Here is a 24,529-nt window from a genome sequence, read left to right on the forward strand (position 1 = left end):
AGAAACTAAATGAAAGTATTGACGATAAACAAAGATCATAACGTGTGAAATCGGAACTTGAGAAACTCTCAAACGTCGTTGAAAAGTATGAAAAGAAGGCGTAAGAAATTGACGCCAAGCAGGGAAGTAAGGCACGTTCGGTAGAGAGTGAACAAAACAAAAACGCATACTGTTCTGAAGGTTTCGACAAAAAATCATTGAGTATTTGGAGAACACTGGCAGGGCCAAAGCGCTTGGCAGTACCTCAGAAGCTCAATTCCTTTCGAGGTTCAAGATTGAGTTTCAGACCAAGTTCTACAAAAACGTTGACACACCCGAAAATCAGTCAGCTAATGAAGAAGTACGCCGTCACAAAGCAATGGTTGCTCAACTGGAGCTGAAAATCTCGAAAATTAAAAAAAAACATGTCAGAAATGAAACTTTGAAACGCTGAAGAAACGGTTCGATTGAATCAACAAATGGGCAACATGACTTTGTCGATCGCCGACAAAGTGAATACTGAAAGAATACTCTTGAATACCAAATGTTGCTGAACTGAGTGAATGGTTGACTGATGTGGCCTTAGTGCACGTCTGTTAATTGCAAAAAGAAGTCAGAAGTGCAACTGGATCCTGGTAACAAAACAATCAAGCCAATTCCAAAGAAAAGGCAGAACCTATACAACAGAAGACAAGGGACATCGGAATAAAAACGCAGATCAATATTTGTGCTGTAACAAAGGAATCAATAATTTTTGGACTTGTCCAATTTTTCAAAATGATAAATTTGAGACAAAGATAAGAAATTCTGAAAAAAAACCGACTGTACTTTGGAAGCTTGGGCAAAACACATAGTATCAAGGATTGTAAAGTTAGTACATGTGGGATCAGTGGTTGCGACAAAAAACACAACCGTCTGTTACATGAACAAAAGGGAGATAACATAACTGATGTACAACAAGAACCGACTTACTCTTATAGTATGCCCGCAAGTAGTGGTTTAGTTCCGATTGTAAGAGTAACACTAATAACCCAGACACAGGCAAGCCAGTGGACACTTGCGATCGACAGTGACAAAGAGATGTCGAGTTTGTTAGCAAAGAAATGTAGATGAGAGCTTTCTGGACTGAACAGTGCGATCAACATCCATTGAAAAATCTCAGTAAAAATGACCGCCATAAATCTACAAGCAGAACACATCAACTGTTTTGTACATCTCAATTTGTCACTTGGATCAACCAGTTATGATTATAGGATTTTCAAAAGAAGTTGTCCTCACTTGTCGATATTACAAGTTTCCAAAAACAACACTTTGATAATTGGTCAGGACTATTTCAGTCTGATCAGACCAATTGAGTATAAGCATCGAAACAAAAGAGACCCATGGGGAGCAAAGACACCCCTTGGATATTCACTAAGTGGTTCATTGAGACAACGACAAGTTAGGAACTGCAAAGCCCATTCGTACTTTTGTACCGCAGAGGAACAGCTAGCAAGCATCATGAACAGCTTAAGCAATGGTGAGCCATAAAAGGTTATGGCTTCTCATAAAAGGTTGAGTAGCTATCTGCAGAAGAAAGAAGAGCTCAAAAAATTCACGAATTAACGACAAAATTCGAAGATGGAAGATGGAAAGTTGGGCTTCTATGGACAAAAGACAACGTCAAGTAACTCAATAACTACGGAAAAGTACTGGGACAGCTGAGATTATTAAAACGAAGACTCGGCAAAGACATAGAACTGAAGAAAAAATATACCAAAACAATCGGAGCGGATCTCGAAAAGGGTGTCATCGAGAAAATGTCTCAATAAGACTTTGCAGAAAATGAGAACCAAAGGTTTTGGTATATACCCCATCGTCCCGTTTTTCACTCGCATAAACCAGGCAAAAATCGAAGAGTTTGCAATACAGCATCGAAGTATCAAGGTACCTCTTTGAACGATAACTTACTACCTGGACCAGATTTGTTGCAGAAACTTGTTGGGACTTTGTTCAAATTTCGGAAAGGAGCAGTTGCACTTAATGTCGACCTTGAACAGATGTTTCTTCACGTCAAAGTAAAAGAAGATGTCACTCACTGTCTGAGGTTTTTGTACTCAGATGTTGAAAATGAAGTTGAAAGGATTGTTATTTACAAATACAATCGACAAATTTTTGGTGCTAAATTTCACCAACTTGTGTAAACTATGCACTGACAAGAACTCTTGAAGTTGATAACTTACATCGGTTGTCAAATCATTTCTACATGGATGATTTTATTTTTTCATTGATTGACCAACTGGAGACTGAGAACTTCAAAAACATGTTGCTGAAGTCTTGTTAAAAGGTGGTTTCAAAATGACGAAATTTCAAAGCAACGTTGAAAAATTGTCTAAAACACCAAAGAAAAAAAGAGCGGAAATTGGCACTTGGTTGGAGGACCGATTCAGACACTTTAGCAGTATGTGGAATCAAGGACAAATCAGTTGAGGGATTCTCCCGAGCAGACCTTCTTAGCATGGTTTCCTCCTTATTTGACCCTTCAGGACTTTTTTTCACTCTATACACTTTGAACCGAAAAATATTTGGAGAGAATATGGAAACAGGATGGAGTGGATTGGGATAAGGTTTCACCTTAAAATATTGCAGAAGAATACGAGTCATGGAGGAAAGAACTCGTACAAATCAAATATGTTGAAATCCCAAGAAACTGCTTCAATTTTGTACCAACACAAACTGACCTGCATTTTTTGCAGACGCGTCACTTGAAGGCTTTTGCGCGGTTGTATACTTCTGTGCGTCAGGCGTCAGGCGTCAGATGAAAATAAAGGTTTATCTTTTGTTGTTGACACAACAACAGTGGCATCAAAAAAGCAATTGAGCATACCAAGGCTGGAGTTGCAAGGAGCAGTGATCGCTGCCAGAATCAAAGACAACATACTGGAATCGCACCAAGTCACAGTAAACGAAATATACACGTGGTCGGACTCTCGTACAGTTTTGACTTGGTTGTCTTCTGAAAAAAAGTGCCAGTCCTTGTGGCATATGGGTCGCGGAGATATTAGACACCACAACTGTCAATTCATGGAGACATGAGAAAGGACATATGAATCCAGCAGACCTATGAACAAGGGGTCTGACAAAAAATCAGATACTTAATTCCACTTGGCTACATGTGCCGACCTGGATCAAAAATGAACATCAGTGGCCAAAGAATTTCAAAATCAAGGATGTTGAATTGGACAAATTCGTCGAAGAAACTTGCAACAAAGTTACAATCATTGAATCTTTGGCCGTCTGGCATAGGTTTCGTAATTTCAAAAGACTTCAAAATACAACTGCTTTTTGCATAAGGGCAATAGAAAAAGACAAACCAATTTGATCATCACAGCTGAAGAAAAGATGAAAGCAATAAAAGTAATCTTCAGATCCTTTCAACAAGAAATTTTCAAGGAAGATAAAGACATGCATCTTCAAAAACTGAATCCATTCCTTGATGCGGATGGGTTACTGCGAGCAAGAGGCAGACTAGTGAAGTCAAAAGACTTGACATTCGCACAAAAGGAGCCAAAAGAATTGGATGGCAAGCATCATGTCAAAGGGATTTATCTGAAAAACGAACACTTAGAAAATGATCACGTCGGAATTGAACAGCTCAAAAGTATTTTTCAAGAAAACTACTGAAATATCGGCGTGAGAAACAAGCTAAGATCAACGAAAGCGAACTGTGTTCCTTGCCAAAAACTTCTCAGAAAAGGGAACACCTCATGATGGCGGATCTACCCAAGGTTATAATGGACTTCAGTAGACCATTTAAGAACACCGGAGTGGACTACTTTGGACCCTTCAATATAAAGGTCAGAAGATTGTCAGAGAAAAGATTGATCTGTCTGATGACTTGTCTAACCACAAATGACTTGTCTTCGTGGGTACCAATAATCAGCTGAAAAGTAGATGAGGGAATGGAAAATAGAAGAAGCAATAGCCGAGAGATGCTTCGAATTGAGGTTTGGAGGAGTTTGGGAAAGACTTGTGATAAGTGCCAAGAAAGCAATATATAATGTCTTAGGAACACAAAACTTGAATGAAGACATCCTGAGAACGATAATTTGCAGCGTGGAAAAAATATTAAATCACAGACCACTTGCACCCGATTCAGATGACATTGAAATTTATGAGGTGATAACCCAAAATCATTTCTTAATTGGATCGTCTGGGTCAGAAATGTTTCGAATCTACTCAAAGGAGTACGAATGTCGTCACAGGAACCTGAAAGCGGCCCAATCAAATGCAAATCGTATCTGGCACATATTTCAAAAGGAATATATTCCGATGCACTTAGCCAGAACTGAATGGTTCAAAAAGTCTAAGAATGAGCCTAATGAAGGAGACCTTGTATGGATAGTTGAACAACAAATATTCACAGACAAGTTTCACTTAAGAAGAACAGAGAAATTAAACTATAGTGACGATGGTATCGGTAGATCAGCAGAAGTGAAAACTAAGACAGGAGTATATAAACGACCCATAATTTGACTGAAACTACCAAAAGTAAATGAAAAATTAAACTGAAAAATTAAGTCAAACATCGTTTCCAATTTTAAAAATACAAGTTCCATTGTTATTCTTGGCGATAGTCATGTTTGTTCTGCTTAAAACTTTGTTACAATACCAGCTATTCAGTTAATCCTAACACTGTGTTTTTTGGTTTCTCGGGCTTAACAATTACAAACTGGCAGACCCGAATTGATTTGAAAACTCTTTAAAAGTTTACTCTTGTTGTTACTATGTGCGGAGGTAATGACGCATGTGATCATCCACATGACGATAATCTCGCAATACGAGCTGGCGAAATTACCCGTAGAAATAAGATTTTTACTGAATCAATATCCAAGCAGAAAATACTATTTGTGTCAGTTTTTCCACTGGAGTCACGGGACACCGAAATAAGCGTCGTAAATACCTTCTTGGAGACGAAAATTAGAAAGAACTTCATACCATTGCACGTACATCCCGAGTACAAGTCCTACTCAGACAGAATTCATTACAATGAGCGCACTTATCAGACAACTCCGATTCCTTTATTAGAAAAAATGAAATACTTGTTTCAATAATTTGCTGATTTTGTTCGGCTCCGGGAGCATTCAAGATTATAGATTTACCCATTTCATTTTTTTGCACGAACTCATTGTTGATTATTTATCTGACTTTACAAATACTCTAATTATTAAGCTTTTGGCTTTTGGTGCCAAAATAGGGCCCACTAAAAACGCCTCTATGGGCGATTCAATTACCCATTTTTGTACTTATATTAAATTCAGTTTTTTATTTGAAAGTCAAATCCCATATTCATTTATATCCTTAGGCAACATCAAATATGACAGAAGATTTTTTTTATATGTCGACAAGCTATAGAAATTATGAATTTTGGGCGATGCGACTTATGGGCAAAACTGAAACTGAGCAAAGATAAACCACCCACAAATCGCCAGATGTTACAGCTTGCGAGAAGATCTGCAAAACAGTTGATGAAGTGATAAATTTAAATGAGAGATTAACAAAAAGTTTCTGCAGAGAAGTTGCAGAAAACCAGAACAAACTAAAGTAGAAAGTAGCAGATTTGAATTGAACATTTGAAGTTCGCGTAACTTTGACATTTCTCATTTGAAATAAAGCAGTTTTTTATTTCAAATTTTGATTCAAATTTTTATTATTTAACTACTTTATAATTGTAATATTTTCTCACGTTTTATTTCAAGTTGGAGTGGTAAGGAAGGACAAATTGAAATTGACGTAAGAAAAGTTATTTTTATTGTATTATTAGAACACCCGTTAAATTTTCTGAACCGATGACCTTTTTTAAAAGTACAATTTTTCCTCCGTTTTTATATTATCCTCTGAAGTAAAAAAATTGGCTGTAAAATCTGTTGACGCTGAGACATATTTGAGTGACAAGCCATGATATCTTTCCCATCTTAAGTGCTGGAACAAACCATTTGCAGCTCAGATCACGGCTGGAGGTTTTTTATGATATCTCAATCGATCTCAGATGACATTAGTTCTTGATAATTATATATGCATTGTAAATAAGCTGAATGCAAAAACTCTCATCACGCTACCAGTGATCGGTGCATGAAGTGAGAAGAAAATATGTTTCTACAGTTTAAGAAAGATTTTTAAGGTCGTCTTTAAAATGTTTTCATTTTTCTAATTCGAAAATCATTTTCGTGCTGAGAATTTTTTTGCCGTAAAGCAGTTGTTTCAATTAAAAATGCCAAAATTGGGAGAACGGTGATTATGCGGACAACGAAAATCCATTTTTATCTTAAATTAGCCTCCTGAATTCCTTGTCCTGAGATGTGTACATAAATCTTCCCTGTCTTTTTGGTTCAACCACCCTAATACGAAATGAAAATATTTATTGCGAAGTTGGATCGATTTTATTTGAAAGGGCTGATGTCCAGAGCGTTTCTTGTGATGCTCATATGGGAGTTTCATCGTAACTGAAGAAAATGGAAGCGCATAAATACATCATGTTTAAATTACATCCCAATACCACCTCTGGGTGGTCTTAATTTTTTTGTAAAGCTGAGTTATGAAACTGCGCTAAAAGTTGACAAAGTTGAAGGTAACTGCGACCAGAACTCGTGATAAGAATTATGTGGCCTCCTATTTGAGTTTATTTATAGATTGTTGTTTGATTGGTTCTCGTTCTCACTAGTTCAGCTGATGGTCATATTGTTAGACTGCAGCTGAAATTGCAGCATCTTTTCCGATTGGATCCACCCATAGTCATGGCCTACACAAAACAGAACATGGGATAATAATTCATTTTTTCTAAACAACTTAGAGCAGCTTATCATACTATGTCCAAAAATTAAATCTAAGCAAACTCTTTTATTTTTGTCAGTTGTTAAACACTCGTCCTTGCTTAGGAAAATCGAAATTGTCGAATGAAGGCGGTACTATAGATTTGCAATTTTCCAGTTACGTTTAGCGGGCATCATGGGGGAGCTCTGTGATGTAGATGGCGCAGGATTCAGCCCAGTGAGATAATTTTGACAACTCTAAACAGAAGACAATACTCTTATTATGGGATAAGCAGTTGAATTCGGGGTCAAGCCTCCTTTGATACGAGCTTGCAAAAATACATAAATATTTTAACAGGACAAAAAACTTCTAGGGCGATCAGAGGCGGATTTTAGGCGAGGGAGCGGCTGAGACGCCCTTTCTATTCATGGATTCGGCCCCCTCACTAGCCACAGGTTCCTCCTTTTAATATTGTTGAATGACATCCAGTTTCGGCCGACCAACCCTATCAATTTTCTAAAGACGCCTTCGGCGCCAATAACCACTAATTTTAAAGCTGAGCACGCGACGAAAAAACGCATTTTTTTGGTCAAAGTTTTCCAAAAAACGCCCAAAAATGTTTTTATTTATGCCTGCGACGCAAGAAATTTGATCAAACTGGGGTCACTAAAATTTAGGAAGAGCTCTGAAATCATTCATTTAGCTCGACCTAAAAGCTCGACCTAAAAGTTCGACGAAAAATTTCTGGAAATACGCAGCCCCTCTCGATAAAATCCTAGATTTGCTCTGAGTGTGATTGAATAGGCATGATCTTTATATTGTTATCATTCTAAGTATATTTAAAATAAACTCAGCGCGAATCGGAAAAAATTAAAGTAGTATTCTAATTTGGTTTTCCTGGTTCTCAGTTTTAAAAAAATCTTAGTCAAGGTTGAATGATTGGATGATTGTTGCAATTTCAGAGAAAATGAGTGTAAAAATGTCTGTCTGGGCTGTTTTGTTATTCAACTGCTGTCAAATATTAAAATCTGACCGTTTCAACTGGCGTACTTCATAGCATGGAGTAATCATTCCTCAGATCTTGAAACGAGAAATTTTTGTAAATCATATTTTTTCGTGATTTCGAATTTTTGATTCATAATTTCCTATTAACCAAAAATAGCGTTTACTTGACCTTAAATTTTTTTTATCAAGAGTCAATGAAAGTAGTTTAGACGCTTATATAGATCGTAATGTTAGTTTTCCGTTTTTATCAGAAAAAATCTCTTACCGCACCAAACACGATCTTTTGTAATTTGACTGTGATATACGCTTTAGAGCAATTCAAATTATGTCGCTGAAAGGAAGGCAATTTGCGATATCCAATTAAGAAAAAGGAAATGTTGCAAACAATTTAAATGACTATTGGTTTTGCACGTGAAATTTAGTTTTCAGGTTTTGCAGCAAAAAAGTTACCTATTGATCCAATTTTGTTTCACGTTGTTAGTTTTATGAATGTTGCTGGCGAACAAATGAATGAAATTTAGAGAGCTCCAAAGTGAAATATTTTTCTTCGAACTTCGTAAAAAGTCAATTAATTTTTTCTGTTTTACTCCAGTTCAATGACCTGAAGACGTTTTTATAGGTAGTAATGATATATATAATTTTTCGTTTTTTTTATCAGAAAAAATCTCGCTTTTTGACCGTACCAACTTTGATCTGCAATTTAACTATGATTTACGTTTAAGAGCAATTAAAACTCATTCGCTGAAATGAAGACAACTTGCGATATCCAATCACGAAAGCGGAAACGGTGAAAAAAAGATGAATGATATTTGGGTTCGCGGGTGGAGTTTAATTAATCCAATTGTTTCATCTGTTAATTTTATGAATCTTGCTGGCCAAATAATTAATCAAAATTAGGGAGCTTCAACGAGAAATGTCTTTTTTTTCGCACTTCGTAGGGCTCAAGAAAAAGAAAACGAATGATTTATGTTTACTTTATTTCAATTACCTTCAAAAATGTGTTTTTAAAAAATATATATTGGTTCTATTAGTAACTAAACTAAAGTGATGAAGTTCTTGTCTTTTCAAAAATTGCAAATCATTCAAGTTTTTGCATTGACACGTATATTATGCATCGAGATAACTTGTTTCCTAAAATTTTAAAAACGAAGCCTTGGAAAGATCAAATTCATATTATTTGATTTTGTCATTTTTTGAATTTTTGCACTAAAGGCTAGTTACCGGCAAAACATATTTAGCTAAAATTTCCATCAAAAGTTAGCTTCATTTCAAACTTTTAGGCGCCAGGTATTATATTCTGCACACTTGGAATATGAAATGATCAATTTCAATTTGTTCTTTGAAAATTACGTTTTTCGCTTAAAAATGCAAAAAAAAAACTCAAATTTCTTTGAAGATTTTTAAAACTAAAATTGTTTCTCAACCGAGATTTTCTTATTAAAAAAGCTAGTCATATACAATTTTGATCAAAGTTTTTTTTATACTGAAATTTCTTTGAAGAGTTTTTATACAGAAACTTTTTATCCAACCGAAGTTTTTTAAAGTGAAATTTCTTTGAAGATTAAAGAACCACGTGTTTTGTTCGAAGAAACTGAAGTAAGTGTGCTGGTCATGTATTTCTCAATGAGACCATTTTTTTGTCAGAGAAACTCTGCTCTGTGGTTGAGATTTTATGGTATATGCCAAAAATTCAAAACTTTGATCAAAATTGTATATGACTAGCTTTTTATATAAAAACGGTGAAAAAAAGATGAATGATTTTTGGGTTCGCGGGTGGAGTTTAATTAATCCAATTGTTTCATCTGTTAGTTTTATGAATCTTGCTGGCCAAATAAATCAAATCAAAATTAGGGAGCTTCAACGAGAAATGTCTTTTTTTTCGCACTTCGTAGGGCTCAAGAAAAAGAAAACGAACGATTTATGTTTACTTTAGTTCAATGACCTTCAAAAATGTGTTTTTAAAAAATATATATTAGTTCTATTAGTAACTAAACTAAAGTGATGAACTTCTTGTCTTTTCAAAAATTGCAAATCATTCAAGTTTTTGCATTGACATGTATATTATGCATCGAGATAACTTGTTTCCTAAAATTTTAAAAACGAAGCCTTGGAAAGATCAAATTCATATTATTTGATTTTGTCATTTTTTGAATTTTTGCACTAAAGGCTAGTTACCGGCAAAACATATTTAGCTAAAATTGCCATCAAAAGTTAGCTTCATTTCAAACTTTTAGGCTCCAGATATTATATTCTGCACACTTGGAATATGAAATGATCAATTTCAATTTGTCGTGTTCACGTGTTTTGTTCACGTGTTTTGTTCGAAGAAACTGAAGTAAGTGTGCTGGTCATGTATTTCTCAATGAAACCATTTTTTTGTCAGAGAAACTCTGCTCTGCGGTTGAGATTTTATGGTATTTGCCAAAATTTCAAAACTTTGATCAAAATTGTATATGACTAGCTTTTTATATAAAAAAAATCTTTTTTATTTAAAAATCTTGAGTTGAATTTTTCTCCTATGTCATTTTGGCATTTGCACTTGGTATAATGGTAAGGCGTTGATTTGGAGAATGTCTAATCGAGTGTTTGATAAACTGCCATGGCATTGGTAAGGTCTGAGGACAAGCTCTCGCCTGGCCTCTAGGAATAGTTTACCGCAGCTTGACCAATTTCGGCTGCAATTATAGTACCACGTGTAAGATCTAGACGCACACAAGCGATCTTGAGTCGCAGGAAAAGAGCTTTGCTCAGCAGTATTTTTCAGCTGAAATGTGGGAAAATAAAAGAAAGGGACAGCCTCAGAAAGGCTAGATAGTTTTCCTTAGATCCCCTGCGAAAAGCAGAAACACTAGTTTTTATGTTGTTCAACCCAGGAAATGTTATATGTTGTTCAGTCCCAGGAAATGTTATAAACTGCGTTAAAAAGTGTCAGCCTGAACAAGTGAACACACTTCAAGTTTTTACACACTTCTTACATGCAAAATGCGTTTTTAGATCTGTTCAAGTCTAGCTTTTTTCAGTTTAAACTCTCTTTGAGGATTTGTTAAAAAAAACTTATTTTTTTTTTCATATCAAAAACTTTTCTTAAATATCGCATTCAAGATTTTTTCTCATTATTTCATTGGAGTTTCCGAAGAGACAGAAATAATTAGGCTTGGTGTAATTTATATCTTAAAAAGTTTTTTTCTTAGTTGTCGTAACAATAGTCTAAATCATTTGAGAATTGCTTAAGTCTTGAGTTTAATTTTGTTTTGATATTTCACCTGTTATTATGATTTTTTTTTCAAAATGCTAAATTACGGACTAATAACGCACGTTATATATCGTGCAAATAACGCACAGTGGCATAATAATCTGGTTAGGAAATTGTTCCAAAGTGACTTGAGGCAAGTTTTTTTTTAAATTTAATAAGGTTAAACTAAATGCTCATTCGATAAGTTTGTACTTTCATTAGATAGCGTGTGGGGGAAAAAGTTCAAACTGATTTGTTTTGAAAATTTATCCATTTTTTTATTTTTTCAAAATAGTTTCATCCGAATTCATTTTAAACGTCTTACAGACTAAGGGCAAAGTTCAGGGCTCTCCCCTGAAACGAACCAGTTTTGAGGTGGATTAAAAGCGGTTTTGAGCTAATTTACAAGCCAGTTTTGAGGTAATTTTTTTTCTATGCACGTTAAAAGAAAAAATACTCAATTTAATTTTACTTGGTTGACTGTTTGCAGGTTCTAAAAAACTTCATCCAAATTTGTTTTGTTTCCATAACATACTGGCCCTGCGACGCAGGAAAAAATGATTTACTCAAAAAAGATTACTTTACTGATTAGCAAGTTGATTAAGAGGTTGTTTCTAATAAAAAAAATTTTTTAATTAAGGCAAAAATTTTCAAAGAAATTACTATATCTAAAAGTAACTTTGAGAACGGTCTGATACAAGAAAGTTATTCAAACATTTGACTTCTTAACTTAAAAACAGGGTGTTTCAAATAAACTGTTGTTTTATAAAAAACTGGTCATTTCATAACCGCTTGACTTCAAATGTGGATGGGACGAGCAAAACAGACAAAAATTTGACTTAAAATAAAAACTACATTGCTTAGATCAACTTGATTAAAAATCTTCCACTGTTCAAAAATTTCGCACCCGCTATGTCCCCACTGTTTCACCTTTTTAAGCTACAAACACTTTTTTTAGGTTCGACTCTTATCTAGCCATTTTAAGCAGAAATTTTTAAAGATCAACCGAAAACTATTGTTGTTTTAACTCAAAATTTAAAAAATAATTCTGCTCTAACCCGTTTTTGTAAAATAATGGTGTTTAAAGGTTGCCAATATGGCCAGTTTGGCTTAATTAACGCATGATCGACTTCGCGCTACTAACGCGTAAGCGGCGATCAATTGACCTTAGAAATCGTTCCAAATTGGTTAAAGCCCTATATTTGTTTTAATTGCTACGACACTAGGAGCTAAATTTATCAGTTTGTCTTTTATATGGCGTGTGCAGGGATGATAAAAAATCTCAAAAATTTTGAAAACATTTCACATTTTTTTCCGAAAAATCGATCAATTTTTCTTTTGTGCAAACACTGCTCCATAGACTTTAAAATGCAGTCAAAACTTTCAAGGTTTCGCCCTGATACGAGCTGTTTTGTGCTATTTATCAAAGCCTGCCTATCAAAGTCCGTAACGTAACCCCGATTTTACAGCCCGGATATCAACCACATCGATTAATTGATTTTTGGCTGTGAGGTCCTCTGGCAAAAGTTCTACATCATGCTAATCTACGTGGTATTCAGGAACTCATTCAATCATTGGAAGATGCTAGCAGTACGGTAAGGGCCCAGAATTATAAGGACTCATTGAAAAGTTTGAAGAAAAGATTACAAGTCTGTGTGGCGCAAAATGGTGGAAATTTCCAATAATTTTTATATACAAATTCAAGGTTTTAAAGTTTTGTTCAATTGTCTTTTATCTGCAGAAAGAATTCGCAAAACAAACTAAAGCGTTTTCAAAATCTAAAATTTATTTGAAACACCCTATTTTATCAACAAAAACGATAAACAAGTTACAAAGGTTGTCTTAATTTTTTTTGTTTTCATGTTAGACACTTTATTATCCCAGGCAAACATGTGTTTTCATTCACTGTTTATTTTCATGGCACGTTTTTCTGTTCTGTGGGGACAAGTGCGTGGGGACAAGGAAACTTTTGACATGGTGTTTCACATTACTGCCGAGAAAATGTTTGCTGCAAAAAACACTCCGTTCAAGAATCATAACTCAAAGTGTCAATTCACTGAAAAGTGCGGTGGATTTTGGATACCATGCCATTTTTAATTGAAAATAAAATGAGATTTTGCATATGAGCAGCATGGAAAACGAGCGGCTACAATGTCGGAAACTTCTATTTTTTTGTAGATGATAAAAAAGTAATCATTTCAAACCAAAAGATTTTAACTGTTTGTAAATTCTAATCGTAAATTCTAATCTTTTTGGGGAAAAAAAAATTTTTTTTTCTACAGTTAATCATTACCCTTACCATAGATTTTTCCCGTAATAACTTTAGGCACGGAGTGGTCAAAATGAAAAATTGTAAATTTGGGTTCAGTTTTTATTTGTTTCTAATTTTTGAGTCTTCAGCACACTTGGTCTGGAGGTAACGAATACGCCTGGTACGGCGAAAATCGTGGGTTTAGATCTGACAGGACTTGTTTTTTTTTCAAACGGTGAATATTCCGTTTCAAAAAAAATTGTCGGCTCATCTTTTGTCAGCTTATCTTCTGTCGGCCTAGTTGTCATATTGTAATTTTTTAAAAAAATTTATTTGTTCCTTACGTTATGGCTGCTTTAAGTGTCCTGGTTTACCTCTCATGTTTTTAATTATAGTAACCTTTCGGTCTATTTTTGGTCTATTTCGGTCTATTTCTTGTCGGCCTAATTATCGGTCTATTTTTAGTGACCTAGTTTTGATTCGTTTCAAGGGAAATAAAAATTTAATGCGCACCTCTGAATCGCGCAAATGCTAAAAAAAGTCATAGAAATTCTACTTCAAGTTTTTCATCACAACAAATTTTTTTTCGGCTTTTTGTTTTTTTTCTTTTCCTTTTTTTTCGTCTTGATAGGTTTTGGCCTATATGATATCGATTTAGTGGCCATAATGCGATTCTCGTCGACCAAAAAAATTGTGTGTGCATGTCTGACGTCTGTATTTTGAGGGTGAAGTCGAATTATTAACTTAATTCTTGTTAACTTTTTTCGGCCTAAAGGGTTTCTGCCAAAGTATTCCTAGGTTTTTTCTACCGTTTGGTAATTATTCTTCCGATGCTTATTTCACAGTCCATCGTCCTGGCATGTTTTTGTTCTATTTGAAAACTAGCCTTATTGTTTTGATAGATCTAGTTTTTTTGACACTTTTGATTTTTTTTTCTACTTTTTCCGACTTAGCGGCTTTCTCGTTTTGCATCACAAATGGTGCGAAGCTCAGCTTTGCCTTTGTTTCACAATGATGCAATCATGGCCCAACGAAAAACTCAATAGTTATGGTTGAATAGAAAGCAGATGTTATTGCGTTTTGTGAAATCTGGCCAAAGGAAACTGAAGGATATGATCCTCTTGTAAGTTACAATCGGAAAAAAAATGAAATGAAAGTTGTATTTTTTGGGATGACAGCTTGAATTTGAGTAACACGTTTTGTTTGAAGGCAATTTAATAAGTCAATTGAGCTAAGTTGTGAAAAAAACGATGTCTTTTCTTAGTAATGACAAAACATCGTGACAATTTAATACGTTTTTGAAGTTTTTACTAATCACTTGGCTAACCTAAAGTTCATTGAACCAAAAAATTTTATATGCTGTGACTCCATTTTAATAATTTTGTTTCTGGTGGTGAGTTACCAAAAAAAATCAAAAATGTTCAATTGGTGGGGTTGCAGTGATCTTAACTAGTCGACCACTTGGGTTGCTTGATTATTAAGAATTGCTTCAAAATATCATAACGTGATTCATTCTTAGATCATATGTAGATACTTTAATTTCATTCAATGGACTAAATTTAAATATCAAAATTGATGAATTTAAAAAAAAAACTTGAAACAATTCAAAACAAAATTTTTTGATGTTTTTTTTGAAAAGAACCATCTCTCACACACGAAAAAAAAATACAAGATGATATATTTTGAAGATAGCTAAGCTTTAAAAAGACTATTGAGCAGGCCCCAATCAGACTTGGATTTTTCCTGGTGCGGATTGAATCTCCGCCTACGCGTTAATGTATTGCGCGTTAATTGTCTCAAACTGGCCACATTGGCAATATATAAAACCCCAGCGATAAAAGGCCACCAATAGGGCACCATGAAAACTACGCAAGTTTTACCAGACACAGTAGCAACGGTTCTTATTTTTTACGAGTTTGTCTCACCACTTTCGACCGGAGCCGAACGGTAGCGGAGGTGTTTTGACCTTTTGGAACAACCGAGAAAAGAAATCATTTGACAGAAAACAACGCCTGTTTAATTTCTAGTTTTCAAAACAAAAAAAACAGTAGCAATAAATACATACATCCGAACAGTCGAATATATCCACTATATCCAATTAGTTGACAATGCAATAATTAAGGTAGATATTGCAAACTAGGAGGGCCCAAAACTTTACTGGGAGATTTAAATGCTTTGCAAAATGCGGAAACTGATAGGATAACCACTGTAGGGCAGACCTCGGCATACACATCGCAGGTGAAAATCTTCAAGAAGTTGAAACTGATTATAGATGAGATACACTTGAATGATCTAGCTGCAACCTTAGATAACATAGAAACAACTCGCGAACGTTTAAGAACAGGGACAAAATGCTGACTTGACTACATTTTCACTAATTATATAGACAGTAGCAATCAAATAATTACCCATAGAAAGCAATGGAGTGACCATGCGGTGCTTGAAGCTCGTTTCAAAAACGATGAGATAGAGAGAGGCCCAGGCATATGGAGGCGAAATAACAACGTCATAGCAGCCAACGAAAATCGAATACACGCCAGACTATCGCACTGGTCCGGATCTTTTAAAGACTGCGATTCAGAGAATCAGAGACTTCGCGACCTTTTGAGATGAATATGCATTGACCGCGCACGATTGAAAAGTTAATACAGGACTTATCTTGAAACAACTTTATTAGAAACGCCTTGTAAGGTAGAAAAGGCAAATTCCAAAGGGCTCCCTAAGATTGTTTAAAGAGAACATGCGATAAGTACTACGTGTAAAACAGATTTTGTAGTATAGAACATACAAAGAGAGGTAATTACTTCTTCAGACCGACTGCACGTAAAAGCTAATTTAAAAGTTCAAAAATCTTCTCATAAATGAGCTCCAGACAACAATATGTTTCAGATGATATAAGAAAAATTTAGTGCTCTAAAATTTGGTAAGTTGGTTATTGATCAATCGTCTGATGTTTCAAAAAAATGAAAATCTTTTAAAACGCTCATACTTTTCGATTAAAAAGTCTATATTTGTCGCTCAAAAGGCTTTAAATGCCAAACAAAATTGTCACCTCGAAGTCAGTGTCGTCAGATAAAACGTCGTCCATTTCCACTGCAGTAAAATTCTGATTCACAATTTGCGTTTTCACCGACGAAGTTTGAAACGGGCGTCCACTTGTTTGATCTTTCCGAGGCAAAACCTTGCTTGCAGTAGTTGTTTTGGTACTTGGCGGTCTCTGACCACTAATCTGAGACAAGAAATGGATATCCGAGGATTTCTGTTCTGCAAACACGCCTATAACACAAACAAGACTGCTCGTATCAGGGCGAAGCCCTGAATGTTCCGACTGCCTTTTAAGGTTTTATGGAGCAGTAATAACATTAAAAAATTAAATGTATTAAAATTTAAAAAAAAACTTTTTTTAATTTGAAATTTTTTATGAAAAACATCCCCCCACACGCCATTTAAAGTACAAAAAGAGGCTCTTTCCAGTTTCCCCCCTTTCAAATTCAAATTTGAAAAGCTTATTTAACGTTGTCATTATGCAATGAAATTCAGATTTGTTCTTCATACTTTACAGCGTAACATCACGCATTTAGCCGTAATAACACGTATAACAAACATAAAACTCGGTATTTTGAAAGGGGGGAACTGGAAAAGAGCCCAAAAAGATAGATTTAGCTCCTTGTAACCAATCAATTATGGCCAATAAGCTTCTTTTAACCAATTTGGAACGATTTTAAGACGGATTAACTCTCCGCTTACGCGTTAAAAGCGCGAAATATATCGCGCGTTAATTGTCCCAAATTGGCCAAAATGGCATTCTTTAAACCCCCATAACTGTACGAAAAATGATCACAGGTGAAATATCTTTTCAAATTTGAGCTCAGGACAACAATACCTTTTGAATGATATTAAAAAATTCCGTCAAAAATGGCTAATTAAAAAGTCGAATTTTGTCTGAAGAAAAAAAAACCCACCTGAAGTTCCTGAACAAAGTTTAAGTAAGGCGAGTAGATATGCAGATATCTTCTCGCCTTACTTTAACTCTTTCCTCCAACAAACGACATTTTATAGTTGGTCCGTTCATTGTATCAGGTCAAGAATGCTCATCCGGTATGCTCAGTGTAGCTGAAATGTTGATAATACGAGGCAATCCCTGGCCAAGTTCTTGAATTTAAGTTTTGAGGAGGGACTCGGGGGAAGAATTTTTTTTTTCAAGCCAGCCATTCCGCATAAAGACAAGGATAGCCGGTTATTGAGCAAGTCATTTTTTAGCGTGGTTTGAAAAGAAGATCGTACAAAAGCCTAAAACTTAAGCATATTTGACACTCTCTGTGAAATTGGCAAAATTGCCAACAGTTTCAGTCAACAAAAGACTAGAAAAACGAAAAAAAAAATTGTTAAAAAAGTTTTAAAAAATATCTCACATTTTTAGAAAAATTTTGCTAATTTTTTTATTTTTGAATAACAAAACGGTGTTAAAACTTCAAACAATATTTTATTTTTAGTAAATTTTAATTTTCAGGGCTTGAATTGGCTGATCTTTTTTCTATAAAAAGCCAATTATACGCCTGCTCGCTCGCTTTATTCGTCAAAACTAGACTAAAACTCAAAAATTTCAAACCGATTTTTCTCGTCGCTGAATTTTGAATGATTGTCCAATGATTTATTTGGATTGATTTAGCGTGGAATTCCAAAAAAGTTGAAAAAAAACTAAGACACCTGAATATAAAGTTCGTACCGATTTTCAATGGTCGAAAAAAAAAATAAACGACACCAGCGTTATTTGTTGTCAAAATTGACCCAATAAGATAGTATTTTGATGTACTTCAGCAGACAAAAAAAATGATTATGAGTCAAAGCGTGCTATGTTTTGACGGGCTTCATCTGAAAATGACAGTTCCTTGACCGACTCAATAAAAAATATACAAAAACGGTTGGGCTACATAAGGGTCTCTGTTTCATACAATTTTCTCATAAGTTGAACCGGTAGTCTTTTTTTAGTTTTTATTTGCCCAAGCGAAGCCAAAAGCTAAGTTTACCGAGAAAACAGATATTATCTCCTGTCTCAGTCGGGAAATGTTCCCTCCAACACCAAACTTTCAAAATTTTATGTCGGTTAAAAGTAAATAATATAGAAAACAACTCCATATTTGTTATTACTTCTGTGTTATTAAAGATATTTTTCAGGTTCTATGCACCAATCAATACTACAAGAGTTAAAGAGAGAAAAGTACAACAGCACGACATCAGCGGCAGCGAGTGGGCTTTTTGAAATGTAACAGCGAGAGATATGTGGCTTGAAAAAAGTTCAGAAATTTAAAAAGTACTCCCAGTTCAATGCGATTTAAACAGGCAGGCAAACTGTTAGTCGACTTTTGTGGTTGATGGTTGAAATGTCTCGGCCCAGGCTCCATAGAGCACCCGTGGCTGTGTAGATTTTGATAACATTAGAAAAAAATTTCCGATTTAATTACTCAAACTATGCACGTTCATTGCTTTGGTATTATTGACGTTGATTAAAATCTGATTTGTATTAGCCAATTTCTTCATTTTTTACATTGGTTTTTGCCCAAAATCTGATTTACAATGATGGTTTTCTATGATTTCATTTTTATTTTTTTGAGCTCAAAATCTGGTTTATTTAGACATTTTTCTTGATTTGTTATATATGATAATGCACGAAATCTGATTTACAATGATAATTTTCTAGATTTTTATTGCATATTTTTGACCTCAATATTTGATTTTTAGGTACTTTTTTCTCTTTTTAAAACAGTGGTTTTTGCCAATATCTGATTTACATTGATAGTTTTTTAAATAATTTCATTGCATATTTTTGAGCTCAAAATCTGGTTTTTATTGAAAATGTTTTTTCTTTCTTGAATTCTAAAACAGCTGGAATCTGTGTTTTTATTTTAAAAAACTCAAGATTAAAGTATTCTAGTTATTTTTCTAAAAAGCATGTTTTTTTTTTGCCTTGTTTGCAAAAATATTGATTTTAGTGTCAGAAAATCCATCTAAATCGATTTAAATTGATTTCTTAGACACTTAAAATGATCCAAAATTTTCAAGAAAGATCGTTTTAAATCGATTTGAAATCCATTTAAGTTCGTAAAGTGTACATTGTTAATCGATTTGAATCGATTTAAAATGGACTTAAAATAAATTTGAACCGACCGGAAACCACTTTTGTCAGTGTAGTCTATGCGCCGTAGTCTATGTTTGACTATGCAATCATCTGCATCGGAGCTGTGTGAATGAATATATTTTAATTTTGTCAAATATCATGCTCATGTTTTTCCTAGCATGCTCATTTTTTCGTCAATTCTTTTTTTGCTTTGTATAACTACTTTACTTTTAGCTTCAAAATAAATTTTGCTGATTAAGTATTTCAGGTGACAGATTTTTGTTCTGACTCTGATGAGGTGCGGAATATATAAGCTTGGCTTGGTTTTTTATTCAGTCGAAAACCACGATCAAAATCATAGTATTTGCCAAACTACTTTCAAACCTCATAGAAGAAATCCTGCTTTTAAGCTCAAATATATGGCTCCGTGCTTCATTATGCTCCGTGATTTCTTCATTCGCACGTTTACTCTTGATGTTGGATATTGCTAGCTCGTATGGTTTTCAGTATTTTTCCAACAATTATTCGATACCAATTAGTTGTATAAAAATGTAGAGATTGAGTCTGGGCCCCAATTTATGTATGTATTTTTTCATATATAGGGGAAACCATAACCATTTTTTTGGTGAATCAGTGTCAAGCAAGAGAGTGACTAAGAAGATTTTTATCGAGCTCGTTGAGGGTGATAAATGGCCTTGGAGTCGGTACATATAGCAATTATCAGTTGAAAAATTAAGATATGTCGAAAGAGATATTATGAATTTGTTCACATGTCACTTTTTTCAGTAAAGAAGCACCCCGTGGGACTAAAGTTCTATATGTTCGTGAAATGATATTATGTTATTATGTGGCTTCCAATGATATTATGTTTAATATCTGTGATATGGAAGGTTTGCTTAAATGGTTTGCTCAAAAGTTTTTCTGTTCCATTGTTTGAGTGGTAACAAGGAAAAATTGGATTTTTCCATAATTTGTTAAGATTGATCCTTGTGCTGTTGCTAGCCTGCTTGTTGTTTTGAATGATATTAATTTTGGATGTAAAATTTTTATTTCATTCCAAGTGGGGATGTTGATGATGTTTGAGTCCGCTCCGGAATCTCTTAAAAGATCAATTTCAAGGTCTGGTGTTTGAAGTTATTTGCATTTTGGACTTTCTAAAAGAAGTGGAATTGTCCAAACTTTTCTTCTGTTTATTGCGTTTCTTTAGGTATATTTTGGTAATTGTTATTTGTGCTTGAAATTCTGTGGGTTTTTTTTCTGTTAATTCTTCTACTATGTTTTTTATTGTCTTTTTACTGCTTATAGGTCTTGAATTATAATTTAAGAGGAAGTGATCATGATTTTGATAGATATGGGAATGTATTGGTTGTTCGTATTTAATAGGTTCGTAGTCATTATCAATATGTATCAAGTTAATTGAAATTGCATTGTCTGAGTCACTTTCACTGTCTGTGGATTCGCAATTTATCGGATTTAATTGCAATTCTGTGCTTTCATGGTTATTATAATTTGATCTTTGATAGTTTGATCTTTTGTTAGAATAATCTCGTGATCTAATATTTTGATATATATGATTTCGATCATTTGAATAGTTTCTATTCCAATCGTTAGAATATTTTCTATTTCTATTATATGAAGAGTTTCTAGATCGATCATTTGAATAATTTTTATTTCTAGAATTTGAATACGAACTGGTATCAAACGAAAATTCAGGTCGGTTTGAATTTGATCTTGAATAGTTATTTCGACACTGATTGTTTCGACTGTTTGATCGCGTATATCTGTTTTGTGAGAAATTTTGGGATTTTCTTTGGTTTGGTTATCGGCCTCGATAATTGGGAATATAAGGTGATTGTTTTCAAGAGTAATTTGAGTTATTTGGAAGTGATTTTCCTGAACTATTTTTACTATGAATGTTTTTGTTGGGTAAATTTTCATCTTTTTTCTTGTACTGATGAAATGATTTATTTGGTTCTCAATATTTTTGTGGTTTGTTTTGATTGTCTTGTTGTTTTTGTCTGCATTCGGCAATGCTGTCTCCGTATCTTCGGCAATAATTGTACCATTTTTTGAATGATGGCTTACTTTCAAAGTTTGGGTTTTTCTCGTAGATGTTTAAGATTTCAGTGATTTTTTCAGATAATTCTGTATCGGAGTCATGAATATGATTTATGTGTGAAGTAGTGGTTTGGATGTTGTTGACATAGTTTAGCTTTAGTTTTTCTGCTTCTTCTAATTTCAAAGTGATTTTCTGCTTGTTCTAGTTTATCTACTAGTTTCCTAAAGTCTAAATCTGGTTCTCGGATTGAGGAAGGATGTGATGCTTTCTTTTTTATTGCTAATTTGAAGCAAGATTTGAGCGGTTTGAGCGGTTTTTTTATGCAGAAAAAATGTACTAGAAAACGATCTCTTCTGAGTTCAGGAATCCAAGTGTCCAGAGTACCGTTATCGACTGACGGGAAGAACCTGAAATTATATGTTATTTGGTAAACTCATAGAGTAATTTCAGATAAAGTACACCGTCTGCTCGTCACGCTATCTTATTTTCGGCCGGATAGATTCGTGCAACTTCTTAGTCTAATACCAATCTTAATCTTACTCTTATATCTCCTAGTCTCAATAGATCTATGTACACCGGTTTATGCGAGTTAGTTTCCAGAATGAGAACAACTTTTATTACTATTCTAAGTTAATATTCTAAGTTAATTTCAAATTGCTCTGGTGCTGAAACTACAAGTAGTTTTAGCACTTACAAATAAGTGGGTTGTTAGTTTGATGAAGTATGATTGGTTAGTTTTCAAAATTTTATAGAGATAAAATATCAGAATAATATCCAATAATAAATTCTAGTTTAGATCTGGTTCCACCCATCCGGGGTTTACAGAGTTTTAGTTCTTCAGTGTTCTACTGTAGTAGAGGATGGATGATGGTGCCTTTCTTTAGAAGTAGCGAGCATGTTCTTTTTTCCGATTAGGAAGAAGGATTGTTATCACGATCATTTCGGGAGATCGTATCATGATTTCTGATCGATTGTGATGAGTGCTAATTTGGTTTATTAGAGAATAATAATGTTTCAATCTCGTTCGGATGTGGCATGTAGTTTGACTTTGGATGAAGTGCCTGGTGACTTGGATCTGTATGTATACTTGAACATCGAGATGGTCATTGTTGTGTTTAAATGGGTTTCCTTTGTTACGATGCCAAGTCGTACTTTAAATCATTTGAGATTAGTGACTGTAGGCAGCATGTCGGGTGTATTTTGCCATTCCGTAGTTGGAGTGTCATTGGGTTGTCAAGCTCCTTGCTGCTCGCCTTTGGGCTGTATTTAATCTATATACTGCAATGTATTATTTACATATACAAATCATTGTTAATTTTGTTTTAGTTATGATCTTGTTTTAATTTTTTTCGCAAAAGCGTTCTTATTTTTAAGAGCTTCTCAAAAGTGCAAAAGGATATTTTTGAGAGCTTCTCACCCATGAATAATTTTCGTCAAAAATAGAGTGTGGGTCACAAAGCGTTAATGTAGCACGGTGGGTTAGGCCTGCTATACAGCATGCTCAGGACAACCTCTCTGGTGGGTTAAGCCAAGAATGGAGTATAAATCCAAGCTTTCTCTTTTGGAGGGTCCTTTTGTGTTCAACCTTTCGTGCCTTTTTTATTGCTTTTTTTTCCTTTTTTTGTCTTGGTTATGTCTTTTTCCTCAAAATTCAAATAGTTTTTTTGGGTTCGTTTTTGACTTTTTTGTGTTTTGTTCTTTTGTGTTCAGACTTAAAAATAGTCTTCAAAAGAATAATTTATCAAGTTCTAAGCTGATTTTAATCTTGTTCTGGTACCGTGGGTTTTCTTTTGTTAGTCATGCTGTCAGGTTGTGGTTTGTGGTGTTTAGTAAGCTGCGTTGGTTAGTTTGGATAATTATTTAATTCCTTTCCAACCGGATTAAAGGAAAGTTTGAAATGTGTTAAAACTGGTTAGAGTTGTTATCAGTGAAAATTAAAACTGAAATTCATTAGTTTTAACAATTCTTCGTGGGCAAGCTCTGCGATTTTGGATCGGATTGTGGGCGAGTGAATATTTAAAAATACAAAGAAGCGTCTTTGAAAAAGTTAGTACTGCTTTAATTTTATAGGCAACTTTTATTAATTTACTTCTTTGAAATTATTAATTTTACGGCTTTATTTGGGGGGGGGGGCGGGGGGGGGGGGTTGAAATTATCATTTTAATTTCATTCTAAGAATATTTACTGCATATCGGGAAAGTGTTTATACATCAATTTATTGCTGTTTTGGGGAGTAAATTGTACTGCGTCATTTATAGTAATTGGTTAATATATTTTTATGATTCTAGAAAAAGTTTTCTCTTTTTTGTTTCGTTTTTCTTTTTTGTAGATGATTGATGATCGTGTCTTTGAAGACAAGAGAAAAAGAGAAAACCTTTATAAAGAATGGGTAGTTTTTGTTCTAATTTGTTAGTATAATTTATTTAATTCATATTATCTTAATCGTCTGTGAAGAATCTGCGGGGAAAAACGTCGTGGATGATTTTTGATGATGTTAGTAATTTAGCTATCAAACTAATGATGTATTTAGTTTGGAGAAGTGGCTAAAGCAATTTGCAAGCTTTGATGAATTTTTCTGTTAGTTTTGGGCTAGCAAATTTGTCGTCGTTCAGAAAGGTGTCTTCGTTTGGTCTTTGGATGTGATGGTCGTAGTGATCGATGGAGTATTCGTTAGTTTTGGGTGCGGTGAATCTGATAAGTGACTGTTTATATCCGATTTGTGTAAATTGTTTTGGAGTGAGTGCTGTTGTTAAAAGGTAGAGTTGAATGCTTCATTGTTCGTTGCTGCATCATATGGGGTGTCATATAATGATAGTGATAGTGGATTAGTGAAGTGATAAAATGATGTCCATGAAAGTGTTGTGTATAATACGTGCTCATTAACATAATTAGGGTGTTCGTCATTAGGGTCTGAATGAAAGTAGGTGTATTGGGGGAAAAGAGTAAACACATTTGAAGACATTCTTTAGTGTTAGTGTGAAATGGGTGATTAACAAATATTTTGGCTGTTCCTGGGTGAGAAGCAAATGGAGTCTTGGGGAGTTTTCTTTCGAAGTTTCGATAGGCTCGGTTTGTACTAGATGAGGATGGATTTGACGA

At 34.4% G+C, this 24,529-nt stretch overlaps 2 protein-coding genes across 2 annotated transcripts in view; both read right to left on the reverse strand.

The window, feature by feature from the left end:
- Positions 1 to 11,179, reverse strand: part of LOC134840656 (U1 small nuclear ribonucleoprotein 70 kDa-like) — a 138,399-nt gene extending 127,220 nt beyond the window's left edge. The window contains exon 1 of the mRNA XM_063856623.1: positions 11,176 to 11,179. The gene's annotated coding sequence lies outside the window, so the exon portion shown is untranslated. The remainder of the gene's footprint in view (positions 1 to 11,175) is intronic.
- The window catches only part of LOC134840655 (uncharacterized), a 75,619-nt gene continuing 57,602 nt past the window's right edge, over positions 6,513 to 24,529 (reverse strand). The window contains exons 7-9 of the mRNA XM_063856622.1: positions 16,309 to 16,532; positions 6,950 to 7,025; positions 6,513 to 6,757 (exon numbers count right to left, since the gene is read on the reverse strand). Coding sequence (XP_063712692.1) covers positions 6,681 to 6,757; positions 6,950 to 7,025; positions 16,309 to 16,532 — 377 coding nt within the window. The 3' untranslated portion in view covers positions 6,513 to 6,680. The remainder of the gene's footprint in view (positions 6,758 to 6,949; positions 7,026 to 16,308; positions 16,533 to 24,529) is intronic.

This window comes from Symsagittifera roscoffensis, chromosome 2 (genome assembly GCF_963678635.1).
Source record: "Symsagittifera roscoffensis chromosome 2, txSymRosc1.1, whole genome shotgun sequence".
Classification (NCBI taxonomy): domain Eukaryota; kingdom Metazoa; phylum Xenacoelomorpha; order Acoela; family Convolutidae; genus Symsagittifera; species Symsagittifera roscoffensis.